Below are 21,397 nucleotides of genomic sequence, written 5' to 3' on the forward strand. Positions count from 1 at the left end.
CTCTCCCCATCTAATCTTCACATTACTGTACTTTGTTACCTGTACTTCATGTACCTTACTCATGAGTCATTGATCCCTTCCTTGTTTTCCACAATATTCTGCAACTATAACACTTTTTGTAATTTTCTACAACCCACTGTTTCCTACTTTTTGTATTTACATAATACATTCATGTGCCACATAACGATGTTTTAGTCAACAACACACCACATACATGACAGTGGCTATACCATATGGCCTAAGTATGTACCGTCTAGGTTTCTGTAAGTACACAGTACAATGTCTGCATAACAATGAAATCATCTAACAAAGCATTTCTCAGAATGTACCCCTGTTGTTAAGCAACACATGATTGTATTATGCCATCTCTTGATGGCAATAAACACATCTAACTTACCATGGTATCCTAAAGCAGCTCACCCAAAACAAAACATTTGACAAATATTTGTTGAATTAAATTTAATAATCAGTATATTTAAATTCTATGGAGAAAGATACCATTTGTTAATTTAAGACCTCATATCTTAAATATAAGTGCAACTATATCTAAGCATTGGATTAAAAGAGTACCTAATGTAAAATCCAAGCTCGTTAGTCACTAATAATTCTAATTAAGATGGATTAACTGCCATGTAACAAATTAATACTTGGCCTTGCAGGAAGAAGTATAAAGACACTGTTCTCTTTACTAAGGACAGAGTAACAAAATACATAGCAGAATTTTTTTTAAAAAGCAGATTGCCCTTAACCTTTATTATCCAAGAAGAAAATAATTGGAAGTTCCTCACAAAAAGTTTTAAACGTATCTTACATGCTATCTTTAATTTAATCTAGTCTTGTAACCCACCCAAAATCCTCTCTAGAACAGGGTCAGATATTGTAAACAACTACAGTGTTTTTTTGTTGTTCCTTCAACAATATGATTCTTTGCCTCAGCAAATTTGAACTAAGCAATAAAACACTCATTAGAGTTTACAGGTCTATACATGTGAAAATATATGCCTCAAACTGATAGACTGTTTTCAAAGCATTAGGAACCCATCTTGAACTGCTAGATGTGGATCAGAATTCACAGAGGTAGGGGACAGTTAAGCACTGCTTGTAGTTTTGTCTCTATCCTTCTGTGACACTGGGGTAAGTGATTATTTCCACTGTGTGTTCTGAAATGGTATTAAAAATGTGTGTTTTAAAATGGTATTCAAACAAACTACAATGCTTAATTCTGGTGAAAGTTTTATTCTCCACAGAAGATTTATTTTCAATTCTGGATTAAATACCCTACACAATATTTATTTGTTATAATGTTAAATCTAGAATTATAAAGCTAGATCATCATTAGTATTTTGCTATAATTTTAATGATCTTTTCTTAAAACATATTTCATATCAAGTTTAATCCAATAACTTTAAATATTTAAGATTAATACACTATATATTTCTGTGTACAACTCTATCCCTCCCTGAACAACAGATAAATACGTACATAAAACGATAAAATATTCTGTCTTCTAAAGGAATTTCAAGAAAAATTCTATTATGAAACCTTTGAAAAGTAAAAATCATTTCATAATAACGTATGTAAATCCAGAAACCACCAATGATTCTCTATTAGACATTTTTAAAACTCATGAACATATACGATTATGATGATTATATTGCAAGCATGTAATGACTGTATTTACTAGTAAAAGCATAAATACTTCACATGGTATAAATTAAGTACATTAAATTAAATAATATTTCATTTTTAAAAGAACCATTTAAGTCCTTGAAACCTAAATAAATTAGATGAGACATTAACAAGGTAAATTTGATCAAAGTTTGATAATTCAAAAAAATTATTTTTGATTATTCTTCCATACAGAATCAGAAACTAAAAATTCTATAAGAGACATTGGAGCAAACAAAAAGATAAAGAAAACAAAATCACCGGTAAGATTCTAATGGTATGTTGAATTCATTTTCAGGTGAAGCAGTTCCCAATAAAGTGTCCCCTTCATAAACAGAGAGTGGGACTGAAAAATGATTTCTAATCTGGGAAAGAAAAACAAATAATAATTAGTATCATTAATCTAAGAATCTAACATATTAGAATATAAAAATAATAATTATTAATTAATTAATTAAAGGGGGGAGGAGAATCTAAAGACATTTAGAAAAACACGTCTGTCTAAATATCCTAACAAAGGAACTATCAGGCAGGCAATATTCCTCGTTCTGATAAGTCAGGAACAAAACAAACTTATATTTATCCTAAAAAGTACAGGGGAAGTTTCCACAGTTTTACAGAAAAAGAATCTCAAAAACAAAACTTTAAATATCCTAGAGGAAAATAAGATATCTTCTTAGCCTTGGCATAGGGACTAATCTGTTTAGAGACATGTTTTTATTTAGACAAAAATAGTTGAAAAAAATCATAGAAAAAATATATCAAAATTGTAAATATTTATATAACAAAAGTGAAAAATAAGTCACAGGCTGGGAAATGTCTGTAATATATTTAACAAAGGATTATAACCAGTACACGCACAAAAATCCTAAAAATCATTAATAATATTTCAATCAAGAGGAAAATGGGAGAATATAAGCAGATGCTTCACAGAACAGAAAAACTAAATAACCAATAAACTGATGAAAAGATGCTCAATGTTCCTAGTAATGAAGAAAATGCAAATTAAAATCATAAGATATCTTTTCATACCAACAGACAGGCAAAAAATTAGAAGCCTTGTAATATCAACAGTTGAAAATGATGTAACAAGAACTCATACAATGCTGGCAGAATGTAAATTGATAAAATAACCTTGGAGGATAATATGGCAAAAACTTAACAAAAATGAAAAATACACCTAAAAAAAAAGACGTAGCAATTCTGCTTCTAGTTCCATACCTAAATATTTATACATATGCACCAAAAGACATTCATGTTCACTACAGCATTGATTTATTATTTAAAAAATGGAAACAACCTTATAAACAGCAATTATTAAGAAAAGTTTCTTAAAATTAGTATATTTATGTAATAGAATACACTGCAGCAATTAAAATAATAATCTCTATGTATCGATATATGATATTACCCCAAGTAAAATGTATGAAAACAGAAAACAGCAAAATAAGGTAAGCAGTGTAACATTTACATAAGACACTAAAACACAACATAGTACATATTTTACAGATGCACGTCATAGTAGGTTTAAAAATATGGGACTGAACTATATACACCATATTATCAAACTGATATTTCTTCTAGGAAGAAGGAAGGAGGAAATGTGGACTAAGAGGGAAACAAAATAGTTGACTTCAATTTCAGCTGTCTCTTTTTTCTTTTTCTTTTTAATTTGAAGCAAAAATTTTTATATGTTAACATTTGTTACACTCCATGGTGTGGATAAGGAGGTCGGTATTATAATAAAATTCTCAAAATAAAAAATAGAAATGAATCATGTTTCTAAAGAATGGAATTCATATCAAACCAATAATCAATGTTCACAGCATTCAAACACCAGACATTAGGTACAAGTGTTACAATCAAATTTTTTTCTGATTATATATATAATTTCCAATACATTCTACATTCAACTTATGAATGATGTAAATGGAAGCTAGTAAGACATACATGCTCCTCAATAGTGCTTGTTTGGAATGTGAAGTTTGATTCTCCTTCCTTTGTCTTCCAAATTTAGTGTGGAAAAAATTGGTTGGAAGCAGAGAATAAACTGGTGATTTGAAATTGGAGACAAGACCAACGTTTGGAAAAAGGAATGGGAATAAGCCTGGGGAGACCAAGGCGGCAGAGGGATGGTGAGGGGAAAAAGCAACTATCTCTATAAAAGCACGATGCAGCTAAGCTATACTGCTGGGACAATTCCTAAAGTTTATGACCACACAACAGTGTAATAGTAGAATGAACATCAATGTTAAAATGAAATAAATTCTAGCACTGATACTTACTAGCTGTGTGACCTTGGGCAAATTATTTTTCTAATACCTTTTTTCCTGACTACCAAGAGTAGTAAACTCATATACCAGAACGTTTAAAAATACAAGAAGGAAAGTACAAATCATTATTATCAATGAAGAATTTTTTGGTGATTATTTCTAAAGTCTTTTGCTTATCTGTACACAAACAAAAACATCCTATTTTTCAAAACAAGATTATAGGTTCTATACATGCAGTTGTGTGACCTTCCTCCCTCAATGTTCTGAACATTTACCCATGTCATTAAGAATTCTTTCTAAGCTGCAATGGTTCTGTAGAGTACTTAACTAATCCCTCACAGACACGCAGCTTTTCTTTAACCTTTATTGATACTAAAAATATCAATAATAACCTGGAGATCTCGACTGGTTGGTCTGTCACGAGGGGTCATAGGTAAATTACAACCAACAAAATGTTGTAAGTAGCTAGTAGATGTATTTTAGATAAATTAGTCTTTTTAAGGTCATCGCTCCAAAACAATCACTTCTCAGTCACTTGCATTCCAATATGCTTTCTTAGAAATACTAAATAAAAAGATATCTTGGTTAAGTAACTTCTTAGGACTTTAGTTTCCTCACATATAAGACAGACAATTGATACTATACACATGATCTCTTCAAATATTAGATGAAAGAATGGAGAGTATCTCATCCAATGAGCAGCTGACACAAAAAGGCAGTATTATTATGATAAATATATATTATCAGATAAACCTCCAAACATTTATATTTACATTTGGGATGGATAATGACAAACTGGTTATTACTAAAACCATTTTCTTATTATAATTTTTCTACATCTTACAAAAATCTATTTTTTAAAAACCATACAAACATACAAAACTCACTGAGTGACAACCAAGAATTTGATAAATGGATAATCTTAACTGCGCTATATTTTTATTTCTAGAATAAGTGTTTGCTCTTCATATCTGAAGTAAAAGAAATATTTTCATTTCTATTAATAGTACCTATAAGAAATTCAAAATTAATATTAATGAGCACAGCCGATAGTCACCTTTCAAAATAGTTAATTGCAAATTGAAAATGACAGAGAAGGAATTTATTTTTGGCCATGCAGGGATTGGATATAACTTCCTACCCTAAATAACTAAAAAGTAGGGGAAAAAAACTAAAAGCAAACAATAAACATTAAGCAACGGTTTTCAGACATTGGGCAAAAGGCAGCACAAGAAAAAACAAAAACAAAAAACAAATAAAACAAGATAAGCCCTATGATTACCCAGCTTGCTTCCTAGAGAGTTTCTAGTCTGCTGTACGAGGAGAGGAAAGCCAAACGGTGCACAGTCTGTGTGAGCTGAAGAGACAAAACTGAACATTTGGGGAGGCCACAACACAATGTACAGGAGAAGGGAGATCTGCATGGAGAGAGGCAAGAGTTGCTCAGAGAGGGAATTCCTGAGAATCAAGAGATGCTCCTTCCCCACCAAAACTACAGGTGAATACAGATCAGCAGCACATGTGTAAACTATGTAAAGCTCAGCAGAGATTCAGCTAAAAACAACAGGCTGAAAAATCTCTGGTGCTAACACATAGTTCCTTTTCCCACCAGCCAAAGTGGTAAAACCTTGTATAGTGCAAGAGGTATTGGGTATTGTGCCTCACTAGTGGGGCAAATATAAATACAGTCCTAAACTAAAGACTACTCAGGTACCACCTAGAAGTTTAAAAACAAGCACTAAAAGGATGAGTTTCTAACTAACATAACTGTGTTGCATAATAAAGTTCAAGAATACATTTAAAAAAAAGAAAAATCCAAATATAAATAAAACACCCAATAAGGAAAAATTAACAAGTCTAAGCACCCAATAAGAAATTACCAGGCACACTAAAAGAATGAAAAAATGACCCATAATGAAAAGAAACATCAATAAAAGAAACAAACCAGTAATGACACACATCACAAAATTAGTAGACAAAGATATTAAAACATTTATTGTAACTATATTCAGTATGGTCAGAAAGTCTGAGGAAAGACTGAGGATTTTAAGTTGAAACAATGGTAAATATAAAAACAAAAAATCCAAACTGAACTTCTAGAGGGAAATATACATTGGATGGGATTAACAACAGAAAAAGAAAAGTGTCTACTGAAAAAGAAAAGTGAAACTGAAGACATAACAATATAAACTATCAAAACAAACACAGAGGGGAAAAAGAAAGCCGAAAGGAAAAATGAATAAAGCATTATCAAGCTGCGGCACAAGTTCAAAGACCTCAATATACACCTAACTCATCCCTGAAGGACAGAGTAGAGGGAAAAGACAGAAAAAATATTTGAAGAAACAACAGCAAAAAAATTTTTTTTAAGTAGATGAAAACTATAAGCCTGCAGATTCAATAAACTGAATAAAAACTCCAATTACACTAAGATTCATCATAAATAAATTGCTTAAAACCAATGATAAAGGAAAAAAACCCTCAAAAGCAGCTAAAGAAAAAAGCAGACATTTTTTAGAAGAGCAAAGATAAGAACAAAAGCAGACTTCTGGTCAGAAACAATGTAATCCACAAGAGAGAACAACATCTAAAAAGTATGGGGTAAAAAACTCTACCAACTTAAGATTTCTATATGCAGTGAAAGTATCTCTTAACACATAAATGTGAAATAAAAACTGACAGAATTCATCACCAGGAGATCTACACTATATCAATAAAAGCAGAAAAAGTGATAGTAAATATTAACATTTTTATTATTTTAAAAAATTATTTAAAATAAATTCACTATTTAAAGAAGGAATAATATGTATTGAGGGTGGCTAATATAGAGATGCAAAAATGTATGAACACAATTATACAAAATACAGAAGATGAGAAATAAAAGAACACTGCTCTATAGTTTCGATACTATACATGAAGTGGCATAATATTATCTGAAGGTAGACTAATAAGTTAAACGTTGAGTGTGGCAAAGCCCTAAAGCAATCACTAAAAAACAAAACAAGACAAAGTAGTATAAAGAGATACAGCCAATAAGCCAACAAGGAGTTAAAACGGAATCATAATAAAAAATGCTCAATTAATCAAAAAAAAAAAAGAAAGAGAGGAAAATGAAGCAAAAAACAAATGAGACAAAGGGAAAACACAAAACAAAAACCCAGGACAGTAAATTTAAACCCAACCATATCAATAATCACATTAAATATAAATGTTTATATTTAAACATATGACTCATAACTGGGGTTATATGCTATTATATGCTATATAGATTTACAGATTAGATCATGCATAGATTTAGTTGCATGATTCAACTATACGGTGCTAGCGGGAAACCTACTTTGTTATTTATTTATTTATTTATTTATCTCAATTTTTGATGGGTTTAATGAAGTGTAACTCCATTATAAGTCAAGAAGCATCTATACCTGAATTAGTATCTACTACGTTTGTAACTGTTTTCTATTCATTGCCATTTGTTCTTTGTTTTAGGAACTCTACTTTAAAGATAAATACTTCAATGGGTTAAAAAGTAAGAACAATGAAAAAAGACATACCACACACACACACACACACACACACACACAAGATATACAACAGTAACACTAAAATAAAGCTAGAGTAGCTACATTAAAATCAAACAAAGCAGATTTTAGGGCAGACTATTACCAAAGATAAAGAAGGTCATTTCATAATGACAAAGGGTTCAATATTATCAAAAGGACATTAATATTCCTAAACATCTTTGCATCTAATAACAATATCAAAATAAATGAAACAGAAACTGATAGAACTGGAATGTGAAACAGACACATCCACTGTTGTAGTTGGATATGTCAACACTCCTCTCTCTGTCAGTGGGAGATGGAACAAGTAAAAAGAAAATTAATAACTAAATAAAAGACTTGAAAAAGACTATGAGCCAACCTGACCTATTTGAAATTTATAGAATACTCCGGCCAACAACAGAATACACATTCTTTTCAAATGTACATAGAGGAAGGAGAGGCCTACGGAGTGCATGAAGGCAGGAGAAGACACGATGATGAGAGAAAGAAAAAACCAGTCTGACCATTTGGTGCTGTGGCCGATTTAAGACTGGAGCTGCTAAGCGCAAGGAGCAGGAGCCGGCAAAAGCTGCAGCTGTGCTCTTCGGATGAAGTTGCTTGGAGGCAGCAGAGGAGAAGAGGGCCTTGGTGGCCCCCAGGCCAGCAAGACCACTAATAGGGTTTCCTTGGACCCACATAGGAGCAAGGAGCCAAACAACTGAAAAAAGGAGCCACTCAGAGGCCAGTGAGTCATCACACATGGGAAGTGTCTGCAGCACGAGCAGTAGGGGAGACGGGCCCACTGGAGGAACACTGGGGCACAGCAAGGAGGCTGGCCTGCACCCCAATCAGCAAAGGGCCACTCAGGGAAGACTGGTCAGGAATACAGAATTGCATGGGGTGCAGTTTGATGAAAAGACTCAGGCCCAGATCCAAGTTTCTACACAACTCAGGTGCACCGGGTCTCTGGAGAGCCAAAAGTACCTGAAAAGTCAACCATTAAAACCTGAGCTGCACAAAAAGTCTTCCCCAGGGAATCAGCAGCAAAGCAGCAATTTAGCTAAACCACACAGCTCAAGTACTGGTCCCTACAGGAAGTTCCCCCATTTTAGAAGTAAGCGAAGGACAAAAAATTAGTTCCAGCCCAGGCACACTGCCAGCGCCTCGGGGCCACCTGGGGTCCTGAGGTTGGAGCCGGGGACCAGAACCCTAACACAAGCAGGCACACCGCCAGCACCAAGGAGCATGCAAAAACATCACCTCCATGTGGGTGGCCCAACACAGCCACCACAATAACCATGGCTACCACGAAAATGGCCAGACACCACAACCACCACGCAGATGGTCTGTCAGCCACTGGAGTGCATTGACACAAGGAGAGTCACCAGCAGAGACCAAAGAAAATAAGAGGATGTCTCTCTCCACAAAGCCCATTCCAGAGTGACAGAAGAAGCATCTGCTCTACAATAATATTGGGGAACCTGAACACACCTCTCAGCACTGGACAGATCATTAGACAACAAATCAACAGAGTAACCATTACTCTTTCAGAAGGAGAGAAGAGGGCCAAGCCCATGGAGCACTAGGGAGAGTGCGCGCTGGGAGCGCAGCGACGCTCCCGCCGCGGGTTCGGATCCTATACAGGAATGGCCGGTGCGCTCACTGGCTGAGTACCGGTCACGAAAAAGACAAAAAAAAAAAAGAATAGAAGAAATCTAGGGTTATTGGAGTTGGGAGGGAGAGGGGGATAGGGAGAGATTGGACAAGGGGCATAAAGAATAAGTACAATTTGTAACAAAATATATGCTAGTAATATTGATTTGATCAACATATCTCAACATTGGACCCCAAAATACGTATAATCAATAATGATTCAATAAATTTTTTTTTAAATGTACATAGAAAATTTACCAAGATAGAGCACATTGTGGGCCATAAAGCAATTCTCCATAAATTTATAAGGCTGCTAATTACACAATGTATTTTCTCTGACCACAGCAGAATTAAATTGGAAATCAATAAGAGATCCTTGTAAAGTCCCCAAATATTTGTAAACATTCTCTATAACACAATTCTAAATAAGCCATGGATCAAAGAAAAAAATGAAAAGAGAAATTATAAAGCATTCTGAACTGAATGAATATGAAAAAACAGTACATCAGAATTTGTGAGATGATGCCAGAATAGTCCTTAGGGGAAATTTATAGCACTAACCACCTACATGAGAAGACACACTAAGTCTTAATATCAATGACCTCAGCTACCACCTTAAGAAGCAGAAACAGAGCAAATTAAACCAAAAGTAACCAGAGGAAAGCAAAGTAGAAATCAATAAAACAAAATAGAAACAATAGAGAAAAATCAACAAAACCAAAGTTGATTCTTTAAGATCAATAAAATTGATAATACCACAGCCAAAGTGATTAGGAAAAAATGTTAAAAAACACAAATTACCAATATCAGAAATAAGAAAGGTGACAACACTACAAATTAATATATGTTAAAACAAAATATTATGAATTTAATGTCTATAAATACACCAACTTAGACAAAATGGACAAGTTCCATGAAAGACACAGAATAACTAGAAGAAATAGAAAATCTGAATAGCCCAATATCTATTAAATAAATTGAAACTGTAGTTAAAAACCTTCCCACAAGGAAAATGTTAAAACTCTAGACCAGATCCAACCAAGATGGCAGAATAGACGGTCCACAGCGTCACTCTCTCCCACAAATCAACCAATTTACAGCTATAAAAATGTAACATCAGCCAAGCCAGGATGCTGAAGCTCAGCAGAAGAGGAGGAGAGATCTATGGAGTTCATGAAGGCAGGAGAAACTATGATGAGAGAAAGAAAAAGCTGCTCTTAGTATTTCAGGCTGTGGCTGCTTTAAGGCTCGAGCTGATGAGCACGTGGAGCAGGAGCCAGCAGAAGCCGCAGCTGTGCCCTTCAGATGGAGTTACTTGGAGGCGGCAGGAGAGAAGAGGGCCTTGGTGGCCCCCAGGCCAGCAAGACCACTAATAGGGTTCCTGTGGACCCACGCAGGAGCGAGGAGCCAGAACAGCTGAAAAAAGGGAGACACCCAGAGGCCGGTGAGTCATTGCAAGGGACCGGCGCAGGGCCCGTCCCATGGGAAGTGTTTGCAGCATAGGTGGTGGGGGAGAAAGGCCCACTGGGAGAACACTGGGACAGAGCAAGGATAGCTGATATGCCCCCTAATCAGCACAGGACCACTCGGAGGAGACTGGTCAGGAATGCAGAATTGCATGGGGTGCAGTTTGATGAAAAAACTCAGGCCCAGATCAGAGATCCTACAGAACACAGATCCACCGGGTCTCTGGAGAGCCGGAAGTACCTATAAGGCCAACCATTAAACCCTGAGCTGCACAAAAAGCCTTCCCTAGGGAAACAGCAGCAAAGCAACAATTTAGCTAAACCACACAGCTCAAGTACTGGTCCCGACAGGAAGTTCTCCTGGGTTAGAAGCAAAGGACAAAAAATTAGTTCCGGGCCAGGCACACCACCAGCACCTTGGGGCCTGTCTGGGAACTGGAGGCTTGGATCTGGGGACTGGACCCCACTCCCATTTCCAGGCAAACTGCACCAGTACGTCGGGGCCAGCCTGGGGAACTGAAGGATGCAGAAAAGGACTGGACCCCAATCCCATAACCAGGAACACCATGCCGGCACCTTGGGGCCTGCCTGGGGACCTGAGGTAAGGAGAAGGGAAACAGACCTCTCTCCCAGAACCAGGCACACTGAACCAGTGCTTCAGGGCCCACCCAGGGACCTGAGACATGGAGAAGGGGACTGGACCTCTCTCCCACAACCAGGCACACCAAACCAGCACCTAGGGTCTCGCCCAGGGACCCAGGGCACAGAGAAGGAAGGGGACCGGACCAACCTCCCACAATCAGGTACATTGAACCAGCGCCTTGGGGCTCACCCAGGGACCCGGGATATGGAGTTGGGGACTGAACCTCTCTCCCACAACCAGGCACACCACACTAGCATCTTGGGCCCTGCCCAGGGACCCAGGGCATGGAGAAGGAGACCGGAGCACCTACCCACAACCAGGCACAACATGCCAGCATCTCAGAGCCCACCCGGGGACCTGGGGCATGGAGAAGGGGACTGGACCTCTCTCCCACAACCAGGCACACTGCGCCTGTACCTTGGGGCCCACCCAGGGAACTGGGACATGGAGAAGGGAACTGGACCCCTCTCCCACAACCAGGCACATGGCACCAGTGCCTTGGGCTCTGCCCAGGGACCAGAGGCATGGAGAAGGAGACCAAACACACCCCACAACCAGGCATACTGCCAGTGCCAAGGAGCATGCCAAAAACAGCACCCCCACGTGGGTAGCCCACCACAGCCACCACAATAACCATGGCTGCTGCAAAAGCGGCTAGACACCACAGCCACCATGCAGATGGTCCACCAACCACTGGAGTGCATTCACACAAGAAGGGTCACCAGCAGAGACAAAGAAAAGAAGAGGATGTCTCTTTCCACAAAACCCATTTCAGAGTGACAGAAGAAGCATCTGCTCTATGATAATATTGGGGGACCTGATCACATCTCTCAGCATTGGACAGATCATCTAAGCAACAAGTTAACAGAGTAACCATTATTCTTTCAGAAGGAGAGAAGAAATCTAGGGCAATTAGAGGGGGGAGGGGGAGGAAATGGGGGAAGGGGAAAGGTTGGACAAGGGGCATAAAGAATAATTACGATTTGTAACAATATATATGCTAGTAATACTGATTTAATCAACATATCTAAATGTTCAACCCCCAAAATATATATAATCGATTTTGATTCAATAAATAATTTTTTTTAAAAAACCCTCTAGACCAATATCCCATATGAACATAAATGCAAAACATATTTTTAGCAAATCAAATCTAACAATATACTAAAAGGTTAATAATACTTCATAAGCAAGTGAGGATTATCCTAGGAATGCAGGGTTAGTTTCACACTTAAAAATCAATTAATGCAATTCTTAGTATCAACAAATCAAAAAAAACATCATCTCAATAAACACAGAAAAAGCATTTGACAAGAAGCAAACACCATTCAGGATAAAACTCTCAGTACACTAGGAATAGAAGGGAGTGTTTTCAACCAAAGAAAGCGCATCTACAAAAAAACTATAACTTAAATCATACTTAATAGTTAAAGAATATTTCCCCCTAAGATTGAGAAAATAGCAAAAAGATATGCTCTTACTACTTCTATTCACATTGTATTAGAGGTTCTAGCCAGTATAATAGGCAAGAAAAAATAAAACACAGCCAGACTGGAAGGAAGAAGTAAAAATGCCTTTATTTGCAAACGTCATAACTGTCTGTCTACAAAAAAGCTATGAGAACTAATCTGTGAGCCTAATGAGTTTATACAATAAAGATAAACTATTTCTAAATACTAGCGATGAATAATCAGAAATTAAATTTAAAAAACAAGCCAATTTTATGAAAAATTTTACTAAAAATTGATAATATGATTCAAAAATTTAAATGGAAATGAAGAAGACTTAGACTAGCCACCAAATCTTTGGAAAAGAACAAAGTGGGATAATTTATTCTACCTGATTTCTAGGCTTAAGGTAAAGTAGTAATCAAGACTGTGTCATATTGGCATAGAGATAAACAAATGGAATAACAAAACAGAATAGAGTTCGGAAACAGGCCATCAACATATAATGATCAATTGTTTTTGACAAAGGTGTCAAGGCAATTTAATGGAAAAAGAATAATTGGTGAAACAATTGGACAGCCATATTGAAAAATTAAACCTCAACTCTTACCTCACACCACACATAAAGATTCACTCAAAATAGATATGTGGGTTATCCATGTAATAGATTACTACTCTGCAACCACACATAACTGCATGTAACAACATGGATACACATAAGTTGATACATACATACAAAATTTTGCTGAGTAAAAGAAGCCAAAATACATTCTGTACTCCATTCCATTTATATAAAATTCTAGACTGTGTAACTAATGTGCCATGAGAACAGATCAGGGGATGCCTGGGAATGAGGAAATAGCGAGAGAGGACACTTATTGGAGTAATAAATATGTTCATTACCTTCACTGTGATGAAGGTTTCATTAAGTGTATTTTGGTCAAAACTCATCTACTTTAAATATATGCAGTTTATTGTACATACCTCAGCAAAGCTGTAAGTTTTTCTCTCCATTTCTCTAATTAAAATTTATCTTATTAAAAAGAATGGATATGTACATACGATCTAAAACAAAATATTGATGAGTTGTGTGTGTGTTCTTTTTTTAAACAAAATAATACTCCAAAAAGACTTTACAAAGTAGTCGTATAAAAAATTATAAGAAGTATATTGAACAAAATCCTACCACTGGTCATATTGGAGTAGTGCAATTACTGGTGATGATTCTTCTTTTTGACATTAGCTATACTTCTATTACAGTTTGTGTTCTTTTGGTAATCATTTGCTTTAATTTTGGGGGGTTTTTTTTGTTTGTTTGTTTTCTTTTTTTAGAACACAGATATGCATCATAGGACCTCCCCCAAGATTGATCATTTCGTACCTGCACTGGGGAGCGAATTGTTACCTTCTTACTTCCTTCCACTGCATCAATTTGACAAACAATAGATCTTTCAACTCCAGACTCTCTGTGTCTTACAGTGTACAGACGTCGACCGACTTTTGTTAAAGGAATCTTATCAGCAGCAGAGTGGTTAACAGGTTCTAAATTAAATACACGTTTGAAAGTTTTTTATTATAATTCAGTATATATCAAGTATATGATAATTCCAGAAATATGAGATGATTGTCTTAAACTTATGAATAACAGTCACTGAAGTCTTTGAATAAAAAAAGGGGATATTTTAAGGAGCCACCAAGTATTTCCACAGCATTCACCTAAAACCTCCAAATTTTACAAAAAAATATGAAAAAAAAGCCCTCATTCAGGAATTTAAGCAAACCTTTTAAAAATAACTGAGTAATGAGAGGAATTGTTATAAAATATAAACACACTAATCTCTGGCTTACTGTCATAATAACCAGAGCCTAAAACCTTGCGGTAGACATTGGCAAATACCAACGTAGCTGTGATTTTTCAGTTTTTAATTTTTCCAGCAACCTGAGTCACTTGCCCGTAATACCTTGGATTTGATTAAACAAAATTTTATAAATACTCCTCTAATACGCACATGTTGTGCCGGGAATAAAATTACTTATTTGCACAAATTTCACTCACCACCCCCCTATCCATAAAAATGTTAGTTCAAAAAAAAAAAAAAACAGAGGTAAAATTGATGGAAACAATTCATTGACAATGCTCTGATGACATGTGAAACACCTCTTATGCATTATTTCCTGACTAGGAGAAAGCACTTAAATTATGTTTTATTAGCCCACTCCCCGTCTAATTAACCTTTCAAATGATGCCCTCTCCTTAATAACTACTAAAATAACTACTAAAAATGTCAGAGTATCAGAAAGTGGTATGGGTGAGGCTTATGGGACTATTTAACTTCACAATGACTATATCTTATAAAAATTTAAGAACTTATATGTTTTGTCTCACATAAAAATGAAAAACTTCTGGGAAGCAGAAAAGACAAAAGAAAAACCTCCACCTCAATAGGCAGAACACAGAAAACATTTACAAATCCCAAAACCATTAAGAATGTGCCACTTTCATGAATTCAAACTTAAATTAATTTGGCTGTAAAACTGGTGGAATACTATCAAGTTATACCCAATGTGGTTAAAACAATAACAACCAACATCTATGGTCTGTAAAAGCTAAGTGAGGATGAAATCTAATATTTTCTCTCCCCACAACAAGGCAGTAAATTACCATGCTCTAAATAAAACACTAATAAATAAATTCAGAATTTGGAATACAAAGATTTAGGAACAACAGCAACCAAAAGATAGCAAAGGAAATAAAAAGGGTCCCACCCTATTAGGAAGGAGATTTTTAAAATTTAAGACACAACAAATGAGTAAAATTGCATGTAACACGTAATTTTAAAACAAATTAAAGCCCCAGGAAGGTAATGTATCACTTACTAAGAAGAATAAAGAAGAGTTTGCTGCTTAGGCTGGTCATTGCATTGAAATGATCATTGTCCTTAATTCTGACATAATCCATACTTAAACTCTCTTCATTTTTCAGTATATATGATTTTGCCACAGGAACATTCAGTGCACTAAAAGAATCACTTGGCGAAACAGAGACAGTAAGTCCAAGAGAATTTAAAATCATAAATGGTGCTAGATCCCTCATGAAGACGGTTGAAGTTCCAGTGGCAGCTTCTGTAAATGCCTAATGAGAAAGAGCTATCCTTAATTAAATGAAGTGTGGAAAACTAAATGACAAGCAGAACACTAATGGACACACACAAGACAAATTAATAAGTTAATAATAAACTTCTCATTTAACAAAAGGGTCAACTCAGACTAGCATCTCAACATTTAAAGTTTCAAATTTCTTTTCTTACCTTGACTAAATTATTTAACATTACAAGGCCACATTTGGATAATGTGATGTTTAATTGGTCTTTTGAATAGAAACTAATAACAGTTTTAAATTCTGGCACTCTGTAGTTTTCTTCTTCAGTATCTGACTCAACAATGGCCTTTTTTGCTTTCTTTTTCATCTAAAATGATAAATTATAAAAAGGTAAGAAAAAATCTGTTCCCAGAAGTACAACATAACTTATTCTACAAAGTAAAAACAAACTTTAGACAAATCCCAATAATAACATTAGAGAGAGCAATAATTTGGGCGGGGGGGGGGTGTTGCGGGGGTGGGGGGGCAGCTGGCTGGTACAGAGATCTGAACCCTTGGTCTTGATTTTATCAGCACCACACTCTCCCAAGTGAGCTAACTGGCCACTCTGGAGCAATAAATCTTATCTGTTACTGCCTTACTGAAATTACTTGGACATCAGCCAACTAAGGTCATGTAGGACAGGAGAAGTATTAGAGGAAAAATTCCTATCCTCACTGACAGTAAAATGGCAGGCACAAATTAGAACAACAACAACAAAAAACCTCTAAAATTATTAAGCATATGTGGCACCTGAACCTAAATAAAAAGTACATACTTCATAGCAACCTAGAAATTCATACTATGAAAAGTAATTTTGTCTATTTGTCATGCTAATAAACAAAAACCAGAAACCTAGGTTCTTGCAAAATAAGAAAACAGAGAAAGAACAGTGCAGTAAACCTACGACTCATGAGAATCAATATGATTTACCTCTTTTTAGGATTCATAGATCCACTGCCCATGTATATTCTGACCTAACAACCATCAAAGGCATTCTTTTATCCAAATCCTTCACCACTAACATCTGGAAAATTAAATTAAATGACCTAATACAAAAAAGCTGGAAATGCCAAGTTAGCTACCTTTGTTGTTACTTTAACTGGCTTTAAGCCACTGAAAATTTGTCTTCAGGTTGACTGAATCATTATTAGGCTGGAGACATACTGGTAATTCAGCAGACTCTTGCTCCAGAAACACAACCTCATCCATCTAAAAGCCTTGATTCATTTCACATGATTACATAAATTCACAATATATTTCAAACAAATAATAACATATGTTCTTCTTTATATACATACACACCCTTTAGAGAACAAAGGAAACAGAATAGACAACAACTTTCATGAAGACGACAGGCATTACACTAGTTAAGAGTGGGGACTCTGCAGCTGGATTTGCATCCCACCTCTCCCACTTTGTAGCTATTATTACTTCAGGGAAATCCCTTAACTTCTCTAGTCTTAGTCCCTTCATATGTTAAAATGGGGATAAAAACTATATTTCCTTCAGAGAGTTGTTGTAAGGATTAAAGCAAAAATACATTATTTAGAACAATGTCTACGATGTAATAAATATTAGATAACAATCTGTATTAGAAGCATAGATGGCACTGCCCTTGGATTTGAAATTTACATTCAGAGGTCAAACAGGGAAGCAGGGAAGCATGCGGGCAAGGCTCATCATGAGAAAACCTGAACTTTGTTGTGATTAAAATTAAAATGTTTACTATGGTATGGACATCTTCAATTTTTGAATTTTTTTTTTCAGACTTCAAATATACCTTGGTGGGGGATGTTGAAAGTGGGGAGGCTATGCATGTGCAGGGGAAGGAAATATATGGGAAATCCCTGTACTTCCTCAATTTTGCTGTGAACCTAAAACTGCTCCAAAAAAAATAAAGTCTTTAATATATATATATATGTGCATATATACCTTGATTCCAAGTTTCCATGGTCTAAAATCCTCAGTCTGGTCAATTTCTAAGGGTTCAAGCAAAGGCTCCCATACACCAAACATTTCATTATAATAATGTACCTATAGAGAGAATATTTAATTTTTTAAATGAAGCATTCTGGTATTTTCTAAAATGATCTTTCACGCTGTTTCTTGCCACCATGTCTTTTGGTCATGCTGCTACTTCTACATGAAAACCAAGCACCATTCCTTGACTTTCAGACCGGGCTAAGTATTCATCTACCACATATTACTGACATTTTTTACATGTCTGTCTACCTCCACTGACTGAAAACCCTTGAAGGCGAGTACCACATGTCATTGAGTGTTTATTTATTTGAATGCCCTGAACTTCTTGAACATCCTAGATCAAGTCCCCTGCAAAATATACAGAACTCTAACCAGAATTTGTTATATATCTCTGTACTAACACACTTAAAAAATATAGCAGCTTATAAATTATCATATTCATTGTTACTAGGTAGATTATCAGATTAGTTTCCAACAGACAATCTCAACTAAATAATGTAAACCAAAATATCCCTAACGATGATTCCATGCAGGAAAATTCTGAGGCAAAATATATGTTTGTTCAAATCAAATATTTCCCAAATAACTTCAACTAAAAAAACTGGTTGTAAAATATTTCATAAAAATTTGAAAGATCTTGATGTACTCTTGCTAGAGTATAAAGATTCTAAATTATATATAAGGTATATCCTTCTAAGTCTTTATATTACTATTAAAAGAGCTTATGCATATATTCAGAAATCCAGTCTACTATCCTTTTAAAGGAGAGATGTTATTCAATTTTAATTCTTATAAAAATAAGAATTTTGAATGTAATCAAGAATGATCTATTAACGTATTGCCTTTAAGTTGACAAAATCAATTGAAATATAAACTTAATGTGAATATATACTCTGAAAGAAAAAGTACTATACACATAAGAGCAACTACTCTAGAGAACAAATTTGTAAACTTTCTGCCAAAAGTTTGTGAGCCAACATCATATTAACAGTAAGCTTAATTTAAATGACTAAATGAGTTCCCACAATATTCCACGTGTAACATTACTTTTTTTAAAAACTGGAAAAATACTATATATGCTTACCTCTAGCTCAAGGTGACAGTGGAGATTTATTAGGGAAGTCCAGTTTTTCCCTTCCCCTGAAAAACGTGACTTTGCCAAAAGCATAGGCACTGTTCTATGACCAATTCCAGCCTCAAGAACTATAAAGATAGAATCAATGTTCATTTTTATCATCTCTCCTTTGGGTACCAATTCAGTTGTGGGAGCTACTTTTTCAGTTTCATTTGATTCTTCAAGGAACCACATTTTTAAATTCTTTGTGTCTTTCTTTTCCCATAAATGTGCTGTAGAAGAAGTTGTTTCTTTTGGAATGGTTTCCTTAGTTGTATAAAGTGCTGAAGTTATGGTAATCATGGTATTTATGATAACTGGTGAAACCTAAGTGGAATAAAATTAAATTGATAAAAAATCTATATATACCACTTTTGAAAATACTTATTTCAAAAAATATTAAATATATTTGCTGAAGGATAATAAGGAATTAATATAGAATTAACATTACTACCACAAAATACTAGATACAATTTATTGCCTACAAAATACTTTTTAATTACCATAAATAATTTTGATTTCTTAAAATATTTACATGAATCTTATAGATATTAAACTGATCAAGGATAATTTCAACTATATATACTATAGTGATATTAGATGCTAACTACAGAAGCAGTCATAGGCCAATAATAAAATATAAGATAACATTCAGTATAAAATGTGTATTAAATAATATCATTTTGTAAATAATGTCTCATAAAAATATATTTCAAAAACACAGATTCCTTTTCCTTACTTAACAATTAAAAAACCTGCTATAAAATAATTGCTTATTTCTAGTTTTAAAAAGTACACTAAAGACCTGAATAACTATATTTTAACTTACCTTTACTGTTAGGGATTTTACTGATAAATCAATCACTTGTGGATTTGTACCTATCTGAGTAGCCTGATAAAACAAGTCACAGGGCTGCAAAACCTATGAGAGAAAAATCAATGCCATTAAATTGATGCTTAAATACAAAAATATTTCTATTTAAAGGCTTTCCTAGTACTAGCTAACTATGTTAAATAAACAAGTTAGTAAAAGTAACCAGATAAAAAACAAGTGACTCAATAACATACTTCTTAATTATCCTCTTTATTTATTATTTATAATAAATAGAATTAACAATACTATTAGCAATAATATTAATATAACAAAGGAAAAACATTTCTTAAACATACTTAAATACAGTCATGTGTCGCATAACAGTGTTTCAGTCAATGACAGACCACATATATTATAGTGGCCCCATAAGATTTCAATGGAGCTAAAAAATTCCTATTGCTTAGTGACTCTGTAACCTTTGTAATGTCACAGCACAACACATTACTCACATAGGAACAACAGGCTACACCATTCTACCTCAGTAGGTAGCAGGCTATATACCATCTAGGTTCATGGAAGTACACTCTATGATGTTTACACAACCACAAAATCACCTAACGACACATTTCTCAGAACATATCCCCATCAATAAGCAGCACATGACTGTAATATGAAAAACCTATAAAGCCTGCATTATGTATTTCATTTTACTTACTAAAACAAAATTTTATCACGGTATTTTTCCCATTGTAAAATTGATATGAAATAAGTTAATCAACACAGAAAAGCTACAAATGCCAAAAAGAAAAAGTTACAAATACTTTAGACTTATTAAATAATGCCCTAATATAATTATAAATTAACTGAATTTTCCCTGTCATAAGCAGCATTCTTGCCCTCTACTCCCTCAAGGACTCATGCCCTCCAAATGCAAAATATATTCACCCCCTCTTAAGGTTCCCAAGTCTCATCCCATGATAGCCCAAAGTCCAAAATCTCATCATCTAACTCTATATCTAATTATATATCTCATCTATATCTCTCACCGATTCAAAAGTTCAGAATCTTATCTATCTCTTATCAGCTCAAAATCCTAAATCTAAATCAGGTCCAGGTGTTGATGAGGCTCCTGGGTATAATCCATTAAGTACAGCTGTTGGGCACAATTTCTCTCCATTTGTGAAACTGTGAAACTAAGATGAGTTACCTGCCCCACCACTACCAACACTCAGTGGTAGAACAGGAGTAGGACAACAGTTACAGATATTTCAGCTCAACTGCAGAAAACAGAAGGAAAAAGGAGTCACTGGGCCAAAGCAATTCCGAAATCCAGCTAGGCAAATGATTTTCCTAATCAAGTGTCAAAGCCTGGGAATAATTCTCTGTGGCTTTCAGCTCTACCATGTGAGACATCCTTTCTTTTTTATAAATGGTAACTTAAGACTGCAGCTGAGTAGTTTTATCATCTTGCTTCCTGCCAGTAGAATTTTGGGGGTTCAAGAGTCTTTCTTCATTTTGTACTCAGTCCCTGTCAGTCCAAGCTGACATGACAGTGTTTCTGCTAAAGTAACTTTCTCACGAACTCTGAAGGCCTTCTGTGGACTTCATGTGGATTTACTCCATTAAGGAAGAGTCCCATCCACAGATC

General features: G+C 35.1%; 1 protein-coding gene across 5 annotated transcripts in view; it reads right to left on the reverse strand.

The window, feature by feature from the left end:
* The window catches only part of VPS13A (vacuolar protein sorting 13 homolog A), a 270,889-nt gene that overhangs the window by 90,344 nt on the left and 159,148 nt on the right, over positions 1-21,397 (reverse strand). For all 5 annotated transcript variants that reach the window (XM_063081395.1, XM_063081392.1, XM_063081391.1 and 2 more), the window contains exons 40-46: positions 19,765-19,857; positions 18,906-19,262; positions 17,771-17,872; positions 16,005-16,163; positions 15,574-15,829; positions 14,078-14,238; positions 1,930-2,033 (exon numbers count right to left, since the gene is read on the reverse strand). In XM_063081395.1, the coding sequence (XP_062937465.1) occupies positions 1,930-2,033; positions 14,078-14,238; positions 15,574-15,829; positions 16,005-16,163; positions 17,771-17,872; positions 18,906-19,262; positions 19,765-19,857 (1,232 nt within the window). The remainder of the gene's footprint in view (positions 1-1,929; positions 2,034-14,077; positions 14,239-15,573; positions 15,830-16,004; positions 16,164-17,770; positions 17,873-18,905; positions 19,263-19,764; positions 19,858-21,397) is intronic.

This window comes from Cynocephalus volans, chromosome 16 (assembly GCF_027409185.1).
Source record: "Cynocephalus volans isolate mCynVol1 chromosome 16, mCynVol1.pri, whole genome shotgun sequence".
Lineage (NCBI taxonomy): Eukaryota > Metazoa > Chordata > Mammalia > Dermoptera > Cynocephalidae > Cynocephalus > Cynocephalus volans.